We start from the raw sequence: 21,398 nt of genomic DNA, 5'->3' as shown, positions 1-21,398 counted from the left end.
TCCCTCCCCGCAACCCCACGAACCGCAAGATCAAACACATCCCATTCTGAGCCCCTAAAACCTGAAAAGAAGGATAAACTACATCTCCATCCTCTCCGTCACATGCGCCTTCCCCTCCAACCCAACCCCACTTTCATCCGTGCACGCAGTAGACGACGCTGTCGGCGTGGGCGTAGAACGGTGAGGTTTAACCGGCGGATCATCGCCATCAAGACAGCCGCCGAACCAGCCTGGGTACATGCACGACGACGTGGTAGTCGGGGAGGAGGAGGTAGTAGTTAGAGTTGGGGCTGGAGCGGCGGAAGAAGTCGTCGTTGTAGTGACGTCGTCTTTGCAGCCGAACCAGCCTGGAGTTTTGCACGTAGATGTTGAAGTCGTGGATGTCGTGGTGGATGCAGTTTTCGAATGCGCGGTTGTAGTTGTCTCGTCCAGACATCCCCACCAGCCGGGCGTCTTGCACGTCTCAGTGCGGGTGCGTACGGAGGAAGAAGTGGACGTGTGTTTCGCAGACGAGGTAGTGCGATCCGTGCCATTACTTTCAAAGTACTCCCACATGAAGCAGTCAGTGCAGTCATAATACGGCTCGCACTTCGCGACATCGTCGTATTTTTCGATGACGTCGCGGATGACTTCGACGATTTTATGCGTGCCGATGCCGACGCGCCAGCCGAGGTCTTTGACCGTGTCGTAGACGCATTTCATGCCTGTGTGGCAAACGCTCTGCATGGCGTAGCCGCCGATTGTGCAGACGCTCGTTGCTTGGTTGCAGGACCCCATGTAGACGGGGTCGGCGGTGTGGCCGAAGTGGAAGCCGCCTGTCATTTTACGTTGTTGGAGGGAGCCGATTTGGTGGCCTGGCGGGACGGGGAGGCCGAGTCGGGCGGCGGGCATGGCTTCGGGGACGGCTTCGAAGGTTACGGTTGGGTGGCCGTAGGTCAGGGAGATGAAGGAGGAGACTGAGCCGCCGAGGGAGTGGCCTGCCATCCAGATCTCGGCGTCAGGATACAGTGCTGTTGCGTTGTGGTAGAGGTCTTGGGCGGCGTAGTAGTAGCGGTTCTTCTCCCTCATGGCGGTGACGAGACAGGTCGAGTTGCACGTGTAGGCCGAGGTCTGGCAGTCGCAGACTTGTCGCCAGAGGAACTGGCCGCCCTGGCCGCAGCAGCAACTAAAGAAGAGGTTGTCGTTGATCTTGTCGTTTGTGGTTGTGTCGGAGCCGTCGAACATGGCGGGCGAGGTGCCCTTGAGGCCAATAACGACGGTGCGGTTCTCCGTGTCGGCGAAGATGTGCCCCCGCAGACCATCTAACTCCCAGCCAAAGTCCTCGGTGTAGTTGAAGCCACCTCCGACGTCATACCAGTCCTCTGTTCCCGGCTCCAAGATGTAGGCGTTCGAGGCCATGCGGGCGAAGCTCAGCACCGTCTCCCTGTCCGTCACGTTGGGCCCGGCGATGTCGTCGATGGTCCAGTCCTCTGCAGCGAGCTGGACTGCCTTGCCATGTGTTCTCCCCCAGTCCAGGATGCCGTTGATCGTGTCCTTGCTCCGGTCGGCGAGGCGCTGGATGCTCATGGTTTCTGCCTTGACGCGCAGACGGGGCACGGGCTGGCGCTGGGCAGAGTGCTCGTCCTCGGCCATCCACACTGCTGCCTTTTCGGGGACATCGAGCCGTCGGTGCAGGTCGGGGTGCTTGTGTGTGCCGTGGTGGAAGATGTGCCGCAGGGAAAAGTCCCTCTCGGTGTCGTGGACATGGGGCGTTGTGGGTGGCGGGAGAACAGGCAGCTCCATCGCGGTACTCACGGCGAGGAACGACAGCAGCAGCGACGCCGTGACGCGCGACGCCGAGGTACAGAGAGGTTGTCGTCGCATAGTGTAAGTCTCGGAGAAGATGTGCAGAGAAGAGTGTGGGGAAATGCGGAGAAGGGTTGGAGTCGAGTTGTTATGGCGCCGTGCTGCACGTCAGTTCGATGCGGTCATGCATCGTTCACGCGACCAGGGTGGCGCTAGCTTAAGTGAAGCTAGCCTTGAGAGCTACCTAAACTAATTCGCTGTGGAAGACGTTGTAACTTGATGAGAATTCCCATTTCTATTTTTTCCAAATAGAATCTGAAATACAATATCCTGGTGGTTGGCATTGAGCACGGCGAGGGGGATACTTGCAACGTGTTGGGAGCAGATATCTGTGGGATATTGGGAGTAGTTGTGGTTGTTATAAACACAGCGAAAAGAATACGTGCACAGTGTTGGGGGCAGATATCCGTGAGATATCCATGGGATATTAGGAGTAGTTTCGACTGTTATTAAGCATAGTGATGGGAGCATAATCGGTGGGATGTCGGGAAGGCTAGATATCCGCGGGATATCAGTGGACGTGTCACGGAGCGGTTCGCGCACGCGGTCCACCTTGCTCGACGCGGTTAGCAGTGCATACTCGACGTGGTTAGCAATGCATACCCGCCGTCCATTTCGAGATTCACCATGTCTATGAATGTATTGGCCGGGTAGTGACAAGCGACTTGAAGCTACATGTCGAGAGACGACTTGTACAAAGAAAGATGCCCCGCTGCGACGCGGTGTTAGATTACGCCAGCTCCGCCGCTCCGCCGCTATCCACCGCATGACGTTGACGGCACGAGCTCGACATTTGGTCCCAGCACCATTGCGAACTTGATGCCGGCACACGACACTCGTCACGTTCACTCCCCCATGCACGCTCACCCACCCATGCACATGCACATGCACATGCACTCCCTGTAGCCATCATCACCACCATGTCCAAGCCAAGACCGGGGAACCTGCATACCTCCCGCTCCTTTACCCGCCTCGACTCGACCCCCAAGACCTCCCTGGCCCCACGGAACAGAGCCAACACGCTGCAGGGCCCCAATGCACCCAACATGCTGGACCCTCTCAAGACGGATGTCGTGCATGAGGAGGATGAGAGTGTAGATGTCTTCTCCAAGAAGGAGGACGAGGAGCAGCAGCCTGCAGTGCCCGATGCTTTCGAGGAGCTGCCCATTGAGATTCGAAGCTTGACAGAGAGGTACTGCATACCATTTCATCTTCTATACATTGCGTATATTACATACTGACGCCAACAGATTCCTCGAATCTCTCTCCGCCAAAGTCCATCCCAGCCCGCTCTCCGCCGATGCCCTCTCCGATCTCTTCCAAGACTTCTACATCCGCGCCTCGTCCAAGATCAACACGCACATAGCCACCCTGTCCGCGCGACTGACCAGCGAGGCCTTCGTTTCCAACAAGGGATCCGCCCCCTCGAGCAAACCGGGCTCCATACGCGCGGGCGTCGATCATTCAGCAGAACAGCAGATGCTCAGTGCGACCGAAATGTCGGATCGCAAGAAGGCGAGAAAGTCACTGGAAGCGAAGCGGTTCGCACTGGAGGAAGCAGTGGAAAGAGCGGTATGTGAGAAGGTCTACCAGAGGATATGGCGCCATCGCAGCACCGACGACGAAGAGAGGGACCACAAGCTCAGATCACGGACGGCAGCCTTGTCGCTTGTTGGCATAGGCCTCAAAGAGCTCTTGATGACTGGGGAGGAGTTGACGGAGGAGGAGCGTCGCAAGGCAAAGGAGAAGGAGCCTGAGATACGAGAGTGGCTGTCCACTGCTCGCCAGGATATTCTGAAAATGAACGACGAGAAACACCCCCTTGGAAAGGTCCAGCACCTCACCGCCGCACACAAGTCCATCGTCGAGGCCCTGTCCAAGATCTTCCCCGCCACTTCCTCAGCAGACGAAATTCTGCCCACTTTGATCTACGCCCTCATCACGATGCCTCCTATATACCTGAACGTTATCAGCGATCTGCAGTTTATCCAGAGGTTCCGTGGCTCAAGTCGGATGGACGGAGAGACTGCCTATTGTCTAGTCAACCTCGAAGCAGCCATCTCGTTCTTGGAGACGGTCGACCTCTCATCACTCCGAGCTGAAGAGCCGACTACACGTGATAGGTCAAACTCACGGCCATCGACGCCCAAAACAGAAATCACCCCTATGGCGTTGGGTCTGGCACAGGCACCAGATTTGGTCCAGATACCAGCCACCCCAACCTCACCAACTGTCGCGAGAGAGCCGTCGAGTCCTACCACTACCAAAGCTCAGCGCCGCTTGAGTAACCTCATCCAAACACATACAAACAGAATCGAAGCGGCATCTGATGCTGTCCGCGACTCCATACTCGATTCAGCCGATCAAGCACTGGGCAGGATCAATACCACACTGGATACCAGCTTCAAATTCTTCTTTGGGGGACCGCGCGAAAGAAATCCCAACGGACCCATACCAGAACGGCCCGAGTTGCCAAAAACACTCGAGGACGCCATGAAGCTGGTCGGCTCTCCCACCCGCTTAACCCACGATGACGACATGCTCAGCATCAGCGCTGCAAGCTCAGTACAAGGTGATGACCGACCGGAGATGCCTGGCAACAAAGATCTCGGGGCGAAGATGACGGACCTTTTCGCTGGTAGGAGACAGATACGTGACCGAAGTGTGGATTCGACACGCTCCGGGACAAGCAACGCCGGGAGTGGGAGACGCGTTACCCTTCCACCTACCACAGTCGAAGAGAAAGCCCCATCACCAGTCCCTACCAAATTCGAGCCTCCAGCGCCTAGTCCGTCGGCGCTCGACTCTGTCCGCAACATGGGCAACAGCCTCAACCCCCTGAACCGATTTGCGAGCATCAACGTTCTTCCACGTTTCGGACGCGCATTGAGTAGCACCAGCACGCCTGTTCTCCCATCACCTACTGTCGAGAGCAAAGCATCATTCTTTCCAGAACCACTGAGTCGGACAGGGACGGGCGACGTGACGGCAGTAGATGACAAGGGAGCGAAAGCACTGGCTGCGCTAGAGCAGTTGAAGAAGACGACGCCACCTATGAAAAAGTTTATGGATACAAAGGACGCGCAGGAGTTGAAGTTGAAGGAGGTTGATGAGCTGCTGAAGGATTATCAGAGGCTGGCTGTGGCGATGAGAGGCGCTATTAACCACTGAATTTGGATTGTTTGCTTGTTTGATTACATAGAAGGCGTGATTGGGACGGGATCTGGATAGATGGTTGTGGGCTTGTTGGGTATTTGCATGCGTCTTGGGCATTAAATAGACGGAGCGTTGATATATATATATTAGATGTTGAGTGAGTCTGGTACAATTCAGTCCAATCACAAGTCAAACGGGTGAAACGGTCGGTCTGTGCGGGTTGCTAGCAACAACTTCCAAACACAACATCGCGTTTTCGCGTTTTCCCCTCGACAACACTGACCCCTCACAGCATTGCCATTTTTTGGGAATCTCAACCACAATGGCGGAACCCATGTCAGTAGTCTCTCCGGAGAAGCTCAACGCCAACCTGCAGTTCGACGACGACATCTACGCCGACGAGCCGCCTTCCTCGCCATTCGTGGCCCACTTTGACGACGACAACCAGGAGAATGTTGCGCCTACGCCTGTCAGACAGCTCGTTGATTTTGATGATGACGACGATATGCCGCAGTCTGCCTTCAGGGTCACGTCGGAGAAGAGGTTCGGGCTGAAGGAGCGCTCGAGTCCGATCAAGATGCCGACGAAGAACTTGATGGAGGACTTTGAGGAGGCGGCGATGAAAGAGGACCACTCGGCGAGGAACAGCCCCAGGAAAGCTTCGCCAACTAAGTCTGTCGCGAGAGATCGATCGGGGTCGGTGATGAGCGACCGGTCACGCATGAGCCAGTCGCCGTCCAAGTCGTCGCGACACCCTTCGGTTGATCTCCACCAGCGCACGCCGTCGGTCAGGAGTGTGACCCCGCAGGTGCTCCCCACGCCTTCGAAGCGCCCGTCTCCGTCATCGTCGTCGTCTTACAGGGAGTTGCGCGACAACGAGGGCTTGACAGTTGCCATGAAGTACACTGAGACGACGCACAGCGACAGCTTCGAGAGTTTGAAGAGACAGAAGATGCACGACGACGACTTCGACTTGGATCTGGACGTCGACGGCACCGAGTTTAACCCGGATGCCACGTCTGCAGACATCGACGACACGGGCTTCAGCATGTTCTCCGAGATGCCGGGCCTGGACATGACGAAGTTTGCTTTCCTGAAGCAGAGCCCCACCAAGAGCGAGCATCCAGACGTAAGGCCTACTTGATTGAACCCCGCTCTGACTGTGTTAACATGCTGTACAGGCTACTCCCCGCGCCCGCGCCCAGATGACACCCTCCACTGCCCGTCGGTCCGAGCGCTCCGAACGCACTCCTTCACCTACGCCCCGCCGCACGTACAAGGAGAACGACACCACCAACCTCCTCCTCGACTTCACCGCACAGATTGAGTCGTACGGGACAATAAGTCGCGGGTCGTCGTCGCGTGGACGTACCTCACCCACCAAGTCAATCACAGAGCCCAACCTCCGCTCCTACTATCAAAATCAACGGTCACCTGCTAAGGGTGGAAACTTCGTCCCTTCAACGCCTGGTCAGAGTCGTCAGCTGCTCAACCTTCTCGACTTCGAATTGCCTCCTCCACCAACACCACGATCGCTACCCACCGTGACTATCCGAGAGATGGAGTCGTTGAAATCGCAGTTCCAGTCCCAGATCTCTTCCCTCACTGCCAGTTTGTCAGGGAAAGAAGCTGAAGTAGTGTCCTTGGCCAAGGCTATCGGCGATGCTGAGCGTCGTGTTGGCGAGGCACAGGAGATTGTACGTGACGAGCGTTCAGCCCGCGAGTACGCCGAGGCGCAGATGGTAGACTGGAAGAAGAAGGGCGAGGAAGTGCAGGAGCTGCTGCAGAACGTACAATCTGAAATGGCGCACAACGACGCTGAGCGCGACCAGCTCCTCACACGGCTCGTCGAGGCAGAGAGGCGCGCAGAAGAGGCGGACAGCAGGACGGAGGAGCTGGAGACTCGACTCATCGACGCCGAGAGCAAGAACGTCGACATGACAACCTTCATCAACGACGACGAAGGTAACGAAAAGAAGAAAATCTACTCCGAGCTAGAGTGCCAGACCGCCATCGCAGAGAAAGTCAACGAGATCGCGCGAGACCTACACTCAGCCTACAAAGCCAAGCACGAGAAGAAGATTAAAGCCCTCAAGGACAACTACCAGAAGAAAGCAGACGAGCGCTGCAAGGACCTCCGCCTGCAGATCATCCGTCTAGAAGGCCAAATCGAAGACGCAGAGAAGAACCACAATAACGAAAATCACGCTTACAGCCCCGCTAAACACCGCGCCGCTGAATGCCCCTCCTGCACCGCAAACACAGAGCACCTCGAGTCCCTGCGCGCAGACCTCGAAAACGCAAAAGCCCGCCTCGCTGGCCAGGCTTCCGAACTATCCTCCCTACGCTCATCCCACGCAACAACGCTAGAGGAACTCGAAGCCGAGCGCGTGGAAAAGGGCGAGCTAGTCGCCGCCGCAGAACAAATGCTCAGCTTGTGTGGTGAGAAAATGGAGGAGCTGCAGCAGCAGGATCTGCGTCGCTCGACGGCCACAGCCCCGCCGGTTGTGCAGCAGCAAAGAGCGCCCACGGAACAGGTCATGCGCAACACGGGCTTTTTGGCCGGCGGGGCCCCGGCTAGACCCGTGTCTAGGGCTGCGGGCGAGAAGGCGCCGCAGAAACCGAGTGGGATGCGGACGCCCGGTGGATTTGGGTTTGCGAATGCGAATGGGGGGGGACAGGCGCCTGCGTTGGGGAGGAGTACGAGTGGGCATGGGAACTCGGGGGGGAGTAAGAGTAGGCTTTTGAGTAATATTGAGAGGATGGGTAAGGGGGGGGAGTAAGGGGTGATGTTGGATGGGATTGGGATTGGGATTATGATGGGATGATTGGGTTGGGATTGGGATCATGATGGTGGGATTGTGGATTTGGCGTTGGAGGTGCGGGTTGCATACGGTTGTGCATTCAGTATTTTTTTTTCTTTCTTCTTTCTTCTTCTTTCGTGCTGTGCTGTGCCGTCTGGAATGGAATGGACTGGCTACTTTTTTTATACATGCATACATCCATCTCACATACTTTCAAGCTTCCACACCTTTTCCCTCCACTCACTCACTCACCCACCGATATCAAACAGAGTTCACCGGATTGACGTAACAAACACTTCCTTCTCATCAACTCGTCCCTTCTCCCGGTAAACGATCGAGAGGTTTCTGCGCAGATACATCATCGTTTATGAGTAATAGTCCCCTCTCTTCTGTAAAAGTTCTTTGAGCAAGGAGGGGGGTGATTCCCGGTTAGTTGGTTGGCTAGTTGCTCGTTTCATCCTGTCGGTCGGTCGGTTTGTTTGTTTGTCTGTCTGTCTGCATTTGTAAAGCAGGGTAGGTAGACGGACTATGCTGTGCTGTCCTGTGCTGTGCTGTGCTGTGAGATGTGGAACTGGAAACCAGGGGATTAGTGTAGCTTTCTCACTTCCCAATCCATCTCCATTCCTGTTTGTGTTTGTGTTTCTTCACTTATACTTACACTTATGTATGTTTGCACAAGTACATATACATACACATATCTTTCTATTTATACACATACCCCATTCCCACGTTTCCATTCATGCACACAAACATGTCAGTGTTTCTGTCACTGTTTCACAAACCCCCGTGCCCCGTCATCCCACTCGTAGTACCCTTGTATATAGTAGACCTACTATTTATGGTATTTGTCATGTCAGGTCAGATCATGTCATGTTTGAAATATCTGAATGTCGGTGTATGACTATGTTTCTCAGAGGCATTGGTAAACAGTCAAGTTGATATATGGATATATGTGTAGATATGTATACAAACCCCCAATAAGCTACGCTACGCTATGATAAACCCCCATCCTAAACGCTGAGAAAAGTTCATAAATGCATAAAGCGTAACATAACATCAATAATACAATGCATTGCCGTCCCGTCCCGTCCCAACCCCCCAATCCGTATATGCCCTCATGTCCCCCCGCGCGAAAACAAAAACAAAAACGCCAACACACCCCTCCCACTACGCAGGCAAAAAATGCGAATAATGCCCCGGCACCCTCAACCTGCACTTCTCGCAGTCCTCGCGATACCCCATAACAAGACGGCCCGACCCCGTCAGCGCACCGCTTCGCTTCCTGCCACTGCGCGGCGTGGGCGGGGCAGCAGCAGCGGGTGGTGAGCACGTCTCGACAGCATCGGTAGCGGTGTCCATATCGTCGAACGACACACTAAGTCGTGAGAGTTGGGATTGCGTCAGTTCGATGGGGGAGCCTGCTAGGTCTTCGTCTTCGGAGATGGGGGACGGCATGCGGCGCGTGCGGTCGTCGTCTAGGTCGTGGCGGGCTGCTTGCCAGGCGGGTTGCGCGTGGGGGGGTGGGTGGGTGCTTGGTGGGCTGTTGTTGTTGTTGTTTGGGAAGCCTAGCCCGTTCATGCCGGCGCGGTGGAAGTTTGGGTAGATGGGCGTGGGGATGCGGCTGGTGTTGTGCATGGAGGGTGCTGAGAGCGAGGTGTTGAGCATGGGAGGGCGCATGAAAGAGTTGCCGCCAAAGGGTGAGTCTTCTGTGGGCTGACTGCGCGTATCCGCCTCGTCGTCGTCCATGTCCATATCCATGTCCGTGTCTGTTTGGGAGTACTGTCTGGTAGGGCCGTCGAGGAATCTTTCGGGAGAGTTTGCGCACTCGCTGGGTGCGGGCGTTATGGCTTGCAGGTCGGTCACGATTGTGGATGGAGAGGGCGTGTGAGAGGGCAGAAAGGGCTTGTTTGAAAATGACGACTGATCCACAGACCGGAACCTCTGCGTTGGTAATCAGCAACCCGAGGCTGGCAAGACTCGACGGAGATGCGCACCTTGAAGCTGAAGTCGTCGCCAAACTCGCCCTCCTCTTCCTCTCTGCGTCGTTTGGTGTTCATATTCATTGTGTGGGGGACCATGTGGACTGTAGAGGGCGGGGTTACGTCGTCGCAGGGCTCGTCACAGGTGCAAATCGTCGACGGATGGGTTGGCGGACAGAGGTGGGCTCGGGCTGGCGGTGGATGGACGTGCGGGTGGCATTTGTTTTGACGCAGGAGGACGAGAGGTCACCAGGGGAAGTTACAAGGGACTGATGGCACGTTTCAGCGTTGCATCAATTCACCCTGCCTGGGCCGGTGAGGTTGCGCGCCTGCGGATCGGCAAGCGATCCTGTGGGGGAGATGCTCTGCCCTGTCCAAGCCTGCCGTGTTGTGCATGCGGGCGAGACGGTGAGGTGAAGTGATGATGATGCACACAACCACCATGTCAGAGAAGTCGGCGCTTTCCGCACAACGTCCCGTGACATGGATGAATATTAAATGTCAACCACTGCCCATGATTTAGGCGGCGTCAAGTGCCACTCGGTGCGGGCGTCGGGCTGTGCATGCGGGCTGAGGTGTACGAGATGTCGGGCTGTAGATAAGTGCAAGTCCACGCAGAAGATTGGCGAGGTGAGTTGTCGGTGAGCAACATCTGCTTATTGCTTGCTTGTTGCTTAGCACAGGGCGTGATGCAATGCAGCAGCGCCCTGCAGGTGGATCCTTGGTCTAGCTCGGGATCGATGGCAAGTGGACGCGCCAATGGACCCCACCTCAAAAAGAATTACATATTTGGAAGCGTGACTCTATTCGATGCGAGGCGATTCCCATAACACTACACAATACATTTCTCGATTCTTTCTTCTAGCTTTCTGGTCCTAGACGCACAATTGCTTCAGAGATTTAGTTAATACCCCTCCTTCAACTATTCAGCCCTTGGCTTCTTGTGTGGCGCCATACTCAGCTCACCATCAGCTCTGTCTCGCGCAGGACCACAATCCAACCTCAGCTTCCAACACTGGTGAGTTGCTCGACCAAGATGCGATATTTTCTAGCCCGTGCGGGAAAGCTAATCACAGTATATAAAGACCCAGTCTATTCGAGACCAACATGCCAGCCTCCACAGCAGACATCACAAATAACATGCCTTCAGCCACAGAAAACGGAAGTGACGACGTACGCGGTAAGTCACACTCTCTCAACTTGCCTCCCCTCAAGCTCTCATACTAATACCATTATCCAGTCCTCGGATACGACCCATTGATTCCGCCCGCGCTCCTCTCCTCCGAGATCCCCATCCCAGCACACGCAGAACAGACAGTCATCCAGGGCCGCAAAGATGCCGTCCAAATCATCACACAGCAAGACGACCGTCTCCTCGTCATGGTCGGACCCTGCTCGCTGCACGACCCAGAACTGGCCCTCGAGTACTGCCAGCGTCTCAAGGCCCTCGCCGACAAGCTCAGCGACAACCTCCACATCATCATGCGTGCTTACCTCGAGAAGCCGCGCACAACAGTCGGCTGGAAGGGTCTGATCAACGACCCGGACATCGACGAGAGCTACCAGATCAACAAGGGTCTCCGTGTCTCCCGCAAGCTGTTCGTTGACCTCACATCCACAGGCATGCCCATTGCCTCGGAGATGCTCGATACCATCTCCCCCCAGTTCCTCGCAGACCTCATCTCGCTAGGTGCTATCGGTGCGCGAACTACCGAGTCTCAATTGCACCGTGAGCTTGCGTCTGGTCTCTCTTTCCCCATTGGTTTCAAGAACGGTACCGATGGCGGTCTGCAAGTAGCAGTTGATGCTATCGGGTCTGCTGCCGCGAAGCACCACTTCATGGGTGTGACCAAGCAGGGCCTGGCTGCCATTACGCGAACGGCTGGCAACGAGCACTGCTTCGTCATCCTCCGCGGCGGATCCAAGGGCACCAACTTCGACCGCGACAGCATCAAGACTGTCCGCGAAGCGTTAAGGAAAAAGAACCTTCCCGAGGTCATGATGGTTGACTGCTCGCACGGTGCGTTTTGCCATGATAAACTCTGATATACAGTTACTGATTTTAGCAGGCAACTCCAACAAGGACCACCGCAACCAGCCCAAGGTCGCCAAGGACATCTCCGACCAGATCCGCGACGGCGAGACTGGCATTGTCGGCGTCATGATCGAGTCCAACATCAACGAGGGCAACCAGAAGGTGCCTGCAGAGGGTCCCGCCGGACTGAAGAAGGGTGTCTCCATCACTGATGCCTGCATCGACTGGGAGAGCACTGTCACCGTGCTCGAGGACCTCTCCTCTGCTGTTGCGGAGCGGAGATCGAAGAAGAGCAAGGCCAATGGCGCGCACTGATTGCGTTGTCAGCCTCGAACTTGTGTATATATAGTGTTTGAATTGGGAGTTTGTGGGGGGTAAAAGCAAGCGACGAGATGGCGCTACGAGTTCGGTGTAGTTATGCCTCACCTCTTGGAGTAGTTATGAAACTTTGCTCCTTGTCTTTTGTATTGATTCTGCGTGAGCCACGGTTTGCGACGTTGCAGAACATTGATGTACAAGTCTTGACAACAACCAACTTGCATTCGTTTCTACTCTTCCTCGTCTTCTTCCCCTTCATCGTCGTCCTCTTCCTCGTCCTCTTCCTCTTCCTCTCTTCTACTCTGCGTACTCCTCCTCCCACTTGCCGTCCCCGCCCCGGTACTCCCACCCTTCGTCACAGCCCTCTCCCCAACAAACACCTTCCCCGAACACACCGTCCGACACTTCGGACACTTTCTATTCTCGACCGTCTTACCGCGGTAGAAGTTATTCGCACATTGATCATGCCACCGCACCCCACACTCCCTCTTGTCACACCGAATGCCATGCGTCATAAGCTCCCTGCACCCCTCACAGTCGCGTATGCGCATGACTTCCACGCCGTCCTCCGTGTCGTCCGCAGCCTCATTGTACGTCTCTTTGAGGTAGGCGCGGAGTTCCATCAGGGCGCGGGGGGCGAGTGAGTAGAAGCCGTGTTGTGATTTGCGCAGGAAACCCGCGTTGACGAGGTCCTCGAGGACCGTCTCTGCGTCCTGCATACTGATCCCCGGGTCTGCGGCCTCCTCGCCGTCCGCGCTGTGTACCTGGCTTTGTCTATTGCGGCGCGAGGCGCGCGCTAGCGCCGATGCTTCGTTCTGCTTCAGCGCCATTGTCTCGCGGGTGGGTGTGTTGTTTGTGTCGAACATGCAGTCGAGCAGGCGCCGGATGTAGGCTATTTCGGCGGGGGAGAATTTCGTCGCGAGTTGCGTCAGCGCGTCTGAGGCGTTGTTTACGAGCGCGTAGGTGAGCGCTTTGGAGTGTTGGTCGCGTGTGGACCGGATTTCTAGGTCGAAGGGGGTGATGCGCGCGTTGAGGGTTTGGATTGTGGAGGTTATTTGCGGTTGCGTTACGTCGCCTTCCATGTACGGGCGGTCTGGATCTGTGGGGGTGAGTAGGGTGGGTGGGAGTGATATTGGATGGGGGCTTACTAGATGCGGTGATTATGTGCGCGAGGACGGGCTTGATTTCGTCGACGGTCATTACATTGTGGGTGAGGAAGGATTGTAGGAAGGCGCGATGTACGGAGGTGTAGCCTGTCTCGGGAGAGGCATCGCGAACGAGTGGAGAGTCGTCTCGAGACATGTTGGATGAGAGAAAGTGGGATGGCAGAGAGTGGGATGGCGCTTGGGCATTGGAGACTTGACGACGCAAGGATACGAGTATGCGGGAGGATCCCGCTGGACGCGAGGATACGCGACGCGCATGTACGTGTGCACGTGAGCTAGATCTATTTCATATATGGTACAGGGGTACATACACAACGTTGTAGAGATCATGATTCGAAACAATTGACAGGGAAGGCATCGTGGCTATGTTGTGGGCATGTTCTTGGTAATCATATCGTCGCAGTTGAATATCATGCTTTGTAACCCATCTTGGCTGCAATGACCTACTTTGAAGTGAGAGTGAAACACCAATTAGCAGGCCTGACAGTATTTGTAAGTCTTTGCGTGTAGTCTACACAACACTGTTTGTCCCAGTAGAATGGAAGATGTCACGACTCTTTCACTATCACAATACGCAGCGCTCTGGGTCACAATTTTAGATCATGAATCATCTTTGACCCCGTGACCTGTCCACCAGGTGTCTGCTGTGTATCTGGAAATCATCTTATTGGATGGCTGTCGATAACCGTGGTGACAAGATTGCGGTCTGGACGCTGAACACTAGCAAGTGGACGAATCTTGAAGCCCGACACGGTCAGGACGGATGGGCGTTGAAGACGACAACGGACCGAGTGTCCACTCCCACTCGCTGGAACAGTGGAGCGATGCTCAGCTTCCCTGAAATGGCATGCCTCGTGTTTTAGTCTTTCATGGATGCTGTCGTGATTCAGGGTCCATCACGCAACAAAGGCGGTGGGTCGGGTTTCGGACTACCCGGATTATCACCGTCAACGGCAAAGTCTTAGCGAGTGTGACCTCGGGAAAATGCATGGCACTCGGTGACGTAGCCTCGAGAGCAAGTCCACCTCTATTCAGTGCTACGCTGAGTTGATGGTCGAAGAAGGGAGAAAGAGTTAGACAATCTGTCGTTGGACGCTAAATGTACATGTCAATTTCAAAGGGTAGGTGGCTGATGATAGCATTAGGCTGTGCAGTCAACATGGTAGTTCCTAGACGCTACGATAATCCAGACCAGACCATGTTCTGCCTTGGAAGCGGAGCTTTACGGCAGGTCTATCGTGCACGACGCCCGATCCCTCATATACAGCTCGATCCGCCCTCCCAACTTCTGCACCGTTGAACTCTCTCCGCTCTCGCCCCCGTGCTCTGCTGTATCCGCTGGCCTTTCCGCCTTCAGCAAGACTTCAGCCCTACGTCTCTAATTGCGAGCCAACCTTTTCAGGCACGCGAACCGTTCTGCTTAATCTCTTGAGGACCCTGCGTCGTTGTCGCCTACCTTCTTAGCGGCCCTCCCGTCCTGACGCCATATACACGTATCTGGCCGCGGCACAATAAACGCAGAGCGTGTTGGCAGTCACGTTGGCGGCAGTGTGTATTATTGGAACCACGCTTCGAATATTGCGCAGTGCATTCCTCGGGCTGTGACTTGCGCTTTGGCTGGTGTGTCGTAGTTCGCCTCACCCTATGATGTCATAAGCACACACAGCTGCTTTCGACATTCCAATCCCACCAACCACCCGCCAAACGCTACACCGTCTCCATAATTCAAGTCCTGTCCCCTCGTGCACGACTAAATCTACGCTACGACCCGGCCCCCGCCTCACCCGTGACGCGTCGGAGTGCCTTCCTTCCTTCACGATGTCTACACCTGCCGTTCCCTCTAGACTCAGAGGCTCCTCACATTCGACGCACGCCGCCACTTCCCGCCCCAGATCGACACAAATGACGAGGCCAAGTACCTCCATACATCCCACAGTTGCACCCTCCCCTTTCACGCCCCTCATGAATGCGATAGCGAAGACGCCGAGTCATATCGCGCAAAATAACAAGAGTCCGGGCAATGCAAGCCCGAACTACTTTGGACTGACTGTTAACGGGGACGGCGATCACTTCTCTTCCAGCGCTGCACAGCACATCCGTGGCAACTGGAGTCCACCGACGTCGAATGTGCGCTCCACAGCCGCCGCCTCTCCGCAGATGATGCCAGTTGAGCAAAACCCTGCTTTCGAGCTGTTCAGGCGACAATCCGAGAACAACAGAGGGTTCTCATTGGGCAGTTTCGAATTTGCATCAGGTCATTCCGCAACATCAAAGGGTTCATTCTTCCCTCCCGTACAGGCGTCGCCACAGTCGCCGCAATCGACAGCCATGCCTCCACCCCCCGCCAGTGCAAAGAACGAGACGAAAAATGAGAGTAGCCACCCGCCCAAGCCACGTTCGCCAAAGCGGATGCTGTCCACCGAGTCCACCATGTTTCCAGACCGTCCACGACGCAATTCTCCAGCAAGTTTCGAAGGTATCAAACGCACAAACGCCATAGCAGAGTTCGTGGAGAACCGAGACATTCGAGCTTCACTGCCTCCAAAAGATACCATTTCGCAATTGTCCCAGTCAAGTCGGTCTGAAACACTGCCTGCAAAGATCGCAAACGAACACAAAACGGACGGGCCAACCTTGGCGACCCCTCAGCACATTGTCAACATCTTGGAAAGTTCGTCGGATGAGATTCTTTTGCTTGATCTTCGAGTATCCACACAATATGCCAAGAGCTGCATAACAGGCGCGTTGAGTCTCTGTATTCCTACAACACTCCTCAAGCGAGCTTCATTCAACGTTGAAAAGCTAGCAGAAAATTTCAAGGACGAGGAGCAAAGGCAAAGGTTCGAACGATGGAGGAGTAGCAAGCACATCATAGTATACGACGCCAGCTCTTCGCAACTCAAGGATGCAACGACCTGTGTCAACACGCTCAAGAAGTTCACAGGCGAGGGTTGGTCAGGTGGATGCTACATCATCCGTGGCGGCTTCAACGAATTTGCACAGAAGTTCCCATCGCGGATTTCTCAGCAAGCCTCTGCCAGCCCGACGGCGTCTGCTCCGGGATCCCTCAAACTCAACTCCAATCTTCCTCTAGCCGCACCTGTCATTGGCGGCTGCCCTATGCCTGCTACTCAAAGCGCTGCAAATCCTTTCTTTGGCAACATCAGACAAAACATGGACCTTATCGGCGGTGTCGGCCAGATGTCCCTGAAACACCCGGAAGATATGACCGAGTCGGCTGAAGATGAACTGCCTCAATGGCTCCAGAAAGCGGCAGAGAACAAGGATAACGGAAAGAGTGTTTCGGACAAGTTCTTGAAGATCGAGAGACGTGAACAGAAGCGCATGCAAGAGGCTCTCTCGGGCACGGTCGTCTATGGAACTCCTACTGGACAGGCTGCCACGAAAAAAATTCAGATCGCAGGTATCGAGAAGGGTTCAAAGAACCGCTACAACAACATCTGGCCGTACGAACATTCACGCGTCAAGCTCCAGGGTGTTGGTGATGGAAGCTGCGATTATGTCAACGCCAATCACGTCCAAGCTACCTACTCCAACAAGCGTTACATTGCTACTCAGGCTCCGATCCCAACAACCTTCAACGTACGTCTGTACTACATAGTGTTAATGGACATCTGCTAATATTACATACAGGAATTCTGGAACGTTGTCTGGCAGCAGGACGTTCGAGTTATCGTGATGTTAACAGCCGAATCGGAAGGTGGTCAGCAGAAAGCTCACAACTACTGGTCAGAAAAGCGTTACGGCTCGCTGCATTTGAACACCCTAGGCGAACGAAGAGCATCCCTCGAGCCGTCCAAGATTCACCGACACCGAGATCAGTCACGACCATCACTGAACCAGCGAAAGTCAACCAACGCCAAACTCGCCAACTTCACCAAAGAAGCTACGACCGGCTCACCGACCGCCGAACAGCCCTATGTTATGGTCCGCAAATTCACCTTGTCAAATGACGCGGAGCCATTCGCAAGGATGCGAGAGATCACACAATTGCAGTACTCGCATTGGCCTGATTTTGGTGCTCCAGCCCACCCAACCCATCTCCTCGGTCTCATCGAGCAAACTGATGCTGTCTCTCGCCAGGTCAACGGTGTCAACTCACCTTCTAAACCTGAACCATCCAATACCCGCCCAATTATCGTACACTGCTCTGCCGGCTGTGGTCGTACAGGTACTTTCTGCACTGTCGACTCGGTTTTGGATATGCTCAAGCGTCAACGACAAGCACGTGCAACGAGGGAGAGCACGCCCATGGAAGTCGATGCCGGCAACACTGCCAAGAACGAGCACAAGAATGTTCGCGAACAAGGCAGCTGGGTCACAAAAGACGACATGGATCTCATCGAGAAGACGGTCGAAGACTTCAGGTTACAGCGACTAAGCATGGTGCAGACTCTGAGGCAGTTTGTCCTCTGCTACGAGAGTGTTATGGAATGGCTTGTCGACCAACATCCCGAGACGGCGTAGAGTGCTGCTGAGCGTTCCCGCAAGTTATGGATCATGTCGGGGCAAATGGGATGGACTGGGACAAGGGACTAGGGTGCTGTATGTTTGACAACAAACAAACACGAATGCACTTATGAGAATATGTGAATCATGACTAAAGGGTGAGGAAAGGAGGCGCGTCATCTTCTTTATCGCCGCCATCATTGAAGGAGCTCATCCATTGGGAGGCGTCTTGTGCATTGCTTTGCTTAGAGTATACCTGTGCGGGTGGGGCGGTGCATTGGAAACGGAATGGAAATGGGATGGGATGGCTTGGGAGGAATTGGGGTTCAGGCTGTCTGTTCTTGTGTGCGTGTTCTTTTGCAACCCCCTGTTTAGCATAATATCTGGAAATTGGAATCGGTTTTGTATTGAATGGAATTTTAATAGATGTTTTTTGAAGACTGGAGTGATGAAGTGGTGTCCATGTCGAAATGGGTCAGATTGATTGATCGCTTAGTCTTGACTGGAGTTATGTTGCATGTTCCTTACTTTCATCCAGTGTCTAAGATAGACTTTATCTGAGTAATACCTCCCCATTTCCAACAGAGATGTTTTCAGCATGAATAAGTGTGTCCTCGTCATCCTAGCCATCCTTTCCCTCGAAACGAACGTAGGAATACAAAGTTTATACTAGTGACAGTTTACATACATTTTATCATTACACCCTTACCTTCGAGAAACCTCGTATACTCGTTCGCGACGTTGAACACCGATCATCTTGCAACATGGTATGTACTAGTGGAGCGCTGCTCTTGGCTTTTACTCTCCTTTCTGCTACTTACTCTGTATGCGATGATTTCTGTATTTCGGCTTGTGATTGAATTCACGCTTTGAGTCTGGGGTAAATATCCTAGATGTAAGGGAGCATGAGAAGTTTTCAAGGGGCGGTGACACATTGACAACAAGAGCTAAAGTGAAGAGAAGACCATGAATCAAGCAGACGGTGTGTATTTCCCCTCCCACTATACGCCTCACTATCCCATCCCATAAACTCAAAAAAAGAACGCCTCAAAATCCACCATTCAATACAAAGCCGCATTCCCCAACCCATGCTCCTTGATATACTCCCCGCCCTTCTCGTGATACTCCGCCTTGGTGATGAAATTATGCCTCATCTCCTTCCTGCCGGCCCACTGCGCCGCGCCCCTCCACGCATCCAACGTGCAGTCCTTAGCCCTGCGGACGCGAATCTCCTGTTCGGCAGGCAACACGGCTCTCAGCTCGCGCGCAAGGCGCTCCTCGAAGCCCTGGAACAGCGTGTTACCGCCCGTGAGGAACACGTCCCTGAGCACGTCGTCGCGGTGGGGCGACTCGGCCAGACGCTCCGTCAGGATGTTTGCCGCAATCTCCACGATGCCGGCTTGGTCGAGGCCGGCGATGGAGGGCTGGAAAACGACTTCGGGGACCCGGATGCGCTCGACGTTGAGGTGGAGCTGGTGGGCTTCGCGCTGGGATTCTGGGTCGTAGGAGTATGGCCCGTGGAGGAAGGCGTGCAGGATGCTCTTTGTCCAGTCTGTTTGCGCTTCGCGCGTGGATTCTTCGGTGAAGTTGGGGTCGTGCTTGAGGAGCTGGGTTTCGATGTCTTTGAGGTTCTTGCTGAGGTCTTCTTCTTCCTCGTCGTCGGAGCCTTCGCCCGTAGCGATGGTGCGGTATACGCCCCAGTCTGCGTCGTCGGCGCCGAAGGTGTCGTCGTCTCCACCGCCGCGGCGTCGCTTCTTTGTGGGGTTGTCGGAGGCGAGGTTTGCGATGGACTTCATGCGCATTTGGTTGGCGAGGGATTTACGTGTTCCCAGCTCGGCTTTGAGGCGTTCGCGGTCCTTCATCTTCTGGATGATGGCTTGACGAGCTATCCGACGCTCGTCGATCCAGCTTTGTGGGTCTGTCTCTCTTTGCTGGTCATCAAGTCGCTGTTCCTCCGCAAGTCGTGCTTTTTCTTTTTCTTTCTCGATCTTCGCACGTTGACGGGCGTCATAATTGGACTTCATCAATCTCTGTTGTCGCTTTTGCTTGATGCCCTCTTCGTCCAGCTGATCGTCTGGTTGGTCTAGGAGTGGAAATGTGGGCTCTTCTTGCTGTTCCTCTTCAAAATCGCCAACGTCCTTATTACGAGCCTTCTTGATAGATTTCTCCAACTCCTTGATTCTCTTATCCAACTGACCCTCATCGTCGAAGTCGTTTGATTCCAGCACGCGGGCTTTTTCCTTTTTTGTGGTGATGTCTACAAGTTGCGCTTGTAGCTGTATGTAATACTCCAGTTCCTCCTCTTTCTTCTTCAGCTTCTCCAGTCGCATGCTCGCAGCTTTGGCCTGCAATCTCCGCCCACCTTCCTTTCGTTTCTCTGCTGCAGCTGCGAGCTCCTCCTCCGTCTTCTGGATTACGATCTGCTCCGTGTATGGAAATTGGACAGTGTGGTCTCGATCTTCGAGGCCTGACCAGTCCAGACAGCGGCTGAGGTCCTCCTCGTAGTTGTTTGACAGATGGCAGTGTTCTCGGACAAGGTCTTCCGCTTGGTTATCGCTGATCTTCCCAGGGAACGATGGGTATTTGAGCCTAAGCAGCTTGAGGAGGTATTGAGCAGATTGGAAGCGACCCCAATTGAGGCGCGAGCTCTGCGAGAGGAGAGCTTTTGAGTTGACGACCGGGATGAGATGGGTTGAGGTATACGAGGAATCAATGACTAGACCGCTACGGCCGCCATTGTAGGAATATGAGAAGAGCGAGTCGATGCCGTATGCGACAGAGGGTGCGCCATAGCACTCGAACAAGATCTCAGACATGGCTGTTGATACCAGAGTTAGCAGAGCTCTAGGGTTGGTATGCGATCAGACGTCACGTACTCTTTCTTGTATAACCCAAGTTCGCGATAGGCTCGGTCATGACAATGGGCCTGTCTATGGATCCTGACCGACCATCTATGCCCATTTTGATGAAGCAGTAGTCTAGCACGCCCTCCATCGAGTCCCAGTTGTTGATGATGTTACTCCCAGGCTCGTAGATGGGCTTCGACTGCCCTCGCGCCGTGCCGTCCGAGTAGACGTCTGCCCCGACAAAGGTGAAGGTTCGATTCAGCTTTCGGTCTCTATACCGTGCCATGTTTGGCAATACTGATATCCGCGGTTTCGAGTCAAAAGACCATCCCGCGCGCACTGCTGACGACCCTGCGATCTGTTAGTATGCGCGTAGAGATTCATGCTGAGGTGTGAGCAGCTACCATTGTCGATTACTATTGCGGTTTCGCGGTTACTACGCGCGTATCCTTCCGTGTCTATTGGCTTGTAGCCTTCGAAAGGTGGCTCGTTCACGCTCCAGATCCTTGCCGGCGGAGGTTTGGGAGAGTTGCGCCCTGAGGCCTCTTGCGCGTCGCTAGTTGCGGAGGGGGCCATGGTGGTGAGGTCCAGGGTGGAGATGAAGCTGGAGGTGGAGCGATCAGATCATGTCGTGGACTCCGGGGCGATGGATCTGATTTGTTGGCGCCGAGGTTGCTAAAGTTATGTTGCATGGCTGGTGTTGGTGATGCTGTTGCGCGGAATCCAGGGTCCATGCGCCATTGAACAATTCACATCATCAACAGTAAAAATAGTTGGCA

The 21,398-nt window shown here is 54.5% G+C and overlaps 9 protein-coding genes across 9 annotated transcripts; 4 read left to right on the top strand and 5 right to left on the bottom strand.

Moving 5' to 3' along the window:
• Window positions 1–78: 78 nt before the first annotated feature.
• P153DRAFT_281744 (autophagy related lipase-like protein Atg15) lies at window positions 79–1,863 on the bottom strand (the record flags this gene model as incomplete). Its single annotated transcript, XM_033663156.1, has 1 exon — window positions 79–1,863. One exon carries the CDS (start codon window positions 1,861–1,863, stop codon window positions 79–81), a length of 1,785 nt encoding a protein of 594 aa, XP_033527999.1.
• An 85-nt stretch (window positions 1,864–1,948) lies between these two features.
• Window positions 1,949–2,758, bottom strand: P153DRAFT_160779 (uncharacterized protein). Its single transcript, XM_033662265.1, has 2 exons — window positions 2,449–2,758; window positions 1,949–2,397 (listed from the first exon to the last, which is right to left on the bottom strand). The coding sequence occupies exons 1-2, from the start codon at window positions 2,611–2,613 to the stop codon at window positions 2,035–2,037; spliced, it is 528 nt and encodes a 175-aa protein (XP_033527998.1). The 5' UTR covers window positions 2,614–2,758; the 3' UTR covers window positions 1,949–2,034.
• P153DRAFT_308652 (uncharacterized protein) lies at window positions 2,522–5,169 on the top strand. Its single transcript, XM_033664712.1, has 2 exons — window positions 2,522–3,037; window positions 3,096–5,169. Exons 1-2 carry the CDS (start codon window positions 2,766–2,768, stop codon window positions 5,014–5,016), a joined length of 2,193 nt encoding a protein of 730 aa, XP_033527997.1. The 5' UTR covers window positions 2,522–2,765; the 3' UTR covers window positions 5,017–5,169.
• Window positions 5,170–5,278: 109 nt separating this feature from the next.
• P153DRAFT_393416 (uncharacterized protein) lies at window positions 5,279–7,784 on the top strand (the record flags this gene model as incomplete). The annotated part of the gene is made up of 2 exons (XM_033671231.1): window positions 5,279–6,130; window positions 6,183–7,784. The coding sequence occupies exons 1-2, from the start codon at window positions 5,324–5,326 to the stop codon at window positions 7,782–7,784; spliced, it is 2,409 nt and encodes an 802-aa protein (XP_033527996.1). The 5' UTR covers window positions 5,279–5,323.
• A 1,188-nt stretch (window positions 7,785–8,972) lies between these two features.
• Window positions 8,973–9,868, bottom strand: P153DRAFT_373190 (uncharacterized protein; the record flags this gene model as incomplete). The annotated part of the gene is made up of 2 exons (XM_033669448.1): window positions 8,973–9,746; window positions 9,800–9,868. 2 exons carry the CDS (start codon window positions 9,866–9,868, stop codon window positions 8,973–8,975), a joined length of 843 nt encoding a protein of 280 aa, XP_033527995.1.
• A 763-nt stretch (window positions 9,869–10,631) lies between these two features.
• P153DRAFT_363770 (phospho-2-dehydro-3-deoxyheptonate aldolase-like protein) lies at window positions 10,632–12,348 on the top strand. The gene is made up of 4 exons (XM_033667442.1): window positions 10,632–10,802; window positions 10,870–10,964; window positions 11,025–11,804; window positions 11,854–12,348. Exons 2-4 carry the CDS (start codon window positions 10,925–10,927, stop codon window positions 12,132–12,134), a joined length of 1,101 nt encoding a protein of 366 aa, XP_033527994.1. The 5' UTR covers window positions 10,632–10,802; window positions 10,870–10,924; the 3' UTR covers window positions 12,135–12,348.
• A 19-nt stretch (window positions 12,349–12,367) lies between these two features.
• On the bottom strand, window positions 12,368–13,439 carry P153DRAFT_373179 (uncharacterized protein; the record flags this gene model as incomplete). Its single annotated transcript, XM_033669447.1, has 2 exons — window positions 12,368–13,236; window positions 13,286–13,439. 2 exons carry the CDS (start codon window positions 13,437–13,439, stop codon window positions 12,368–12,370), a joined length of 1,023 nt encoding a protein of 340 aa, XP_033527993.1.
• A 1,682-nt stretch (window positions 13,440–15,121) lies between these two features.
• P153DRAFT_382036 (tyrosine-protein phosphatase-like protein non-receptor) lies at window positions 15,122–17,791 on the top strand (the record flags this gene model as incomplete). Its single annotated transcript, XM_033670100.1, has 2 exons — window positions 15,122–16,906; window positions 16,958–17,791. 2 exons carry the CDS (start codon window positions 15,122–15,124, stop codon window positions 17,789–17,791), a joined length of 2,619 nt encoding a protein of 872 aa, XP_033527992.1.
• Window positions 17,792–18,765: 974 nt separating this feature from the next.
• P153DRAFT_308639 (actin-like ATPase domain-containing protein) lies at window positions 18,766–21,300 on the bottom strand. Its single transcript, XM_033664711.1, has 3 exons — window positions 21,024–21,300; window positions 20,650–20,970; window positions 18,766–20,591 (listed from the first exon to the last, which is right to left on the bottom strand). The coding sequence occupies exons 1-3, from the start codon at window positions 21,193–21,195 to the stop codon at window positions 18,835–18,837; spliced, it is 2,250 nt and encodes a 749-aa protein (XP_033527991.1). The 5' UTR covers window positions 21,196–21,300; the 3' UTR covers window positions 18,766–18,834.
• Between the last annotated feature and the right edge of the window lie 98 nt (window positions 21,301–21,398).

This window comes from Dothidotthia symphoricarpi (genome assembly GCF_010015815.1).
Source record: "Dothidotthia symphoricarpi CBS 119687 unplaced genomic scaffold P153scaffold_3, whole genome shotgun sequence".
NCBI classification, from domain to species: Eukaryota; Fungi; Ascomycota; class Dothideomycetes; order Pleosporales; family Dothidotthiaceae; genus Dothidotthia; species Dothidotthia symphoricarpi.
This window is presented reverse-complemented; position numbering and strand designations above follow the sequence as displayed.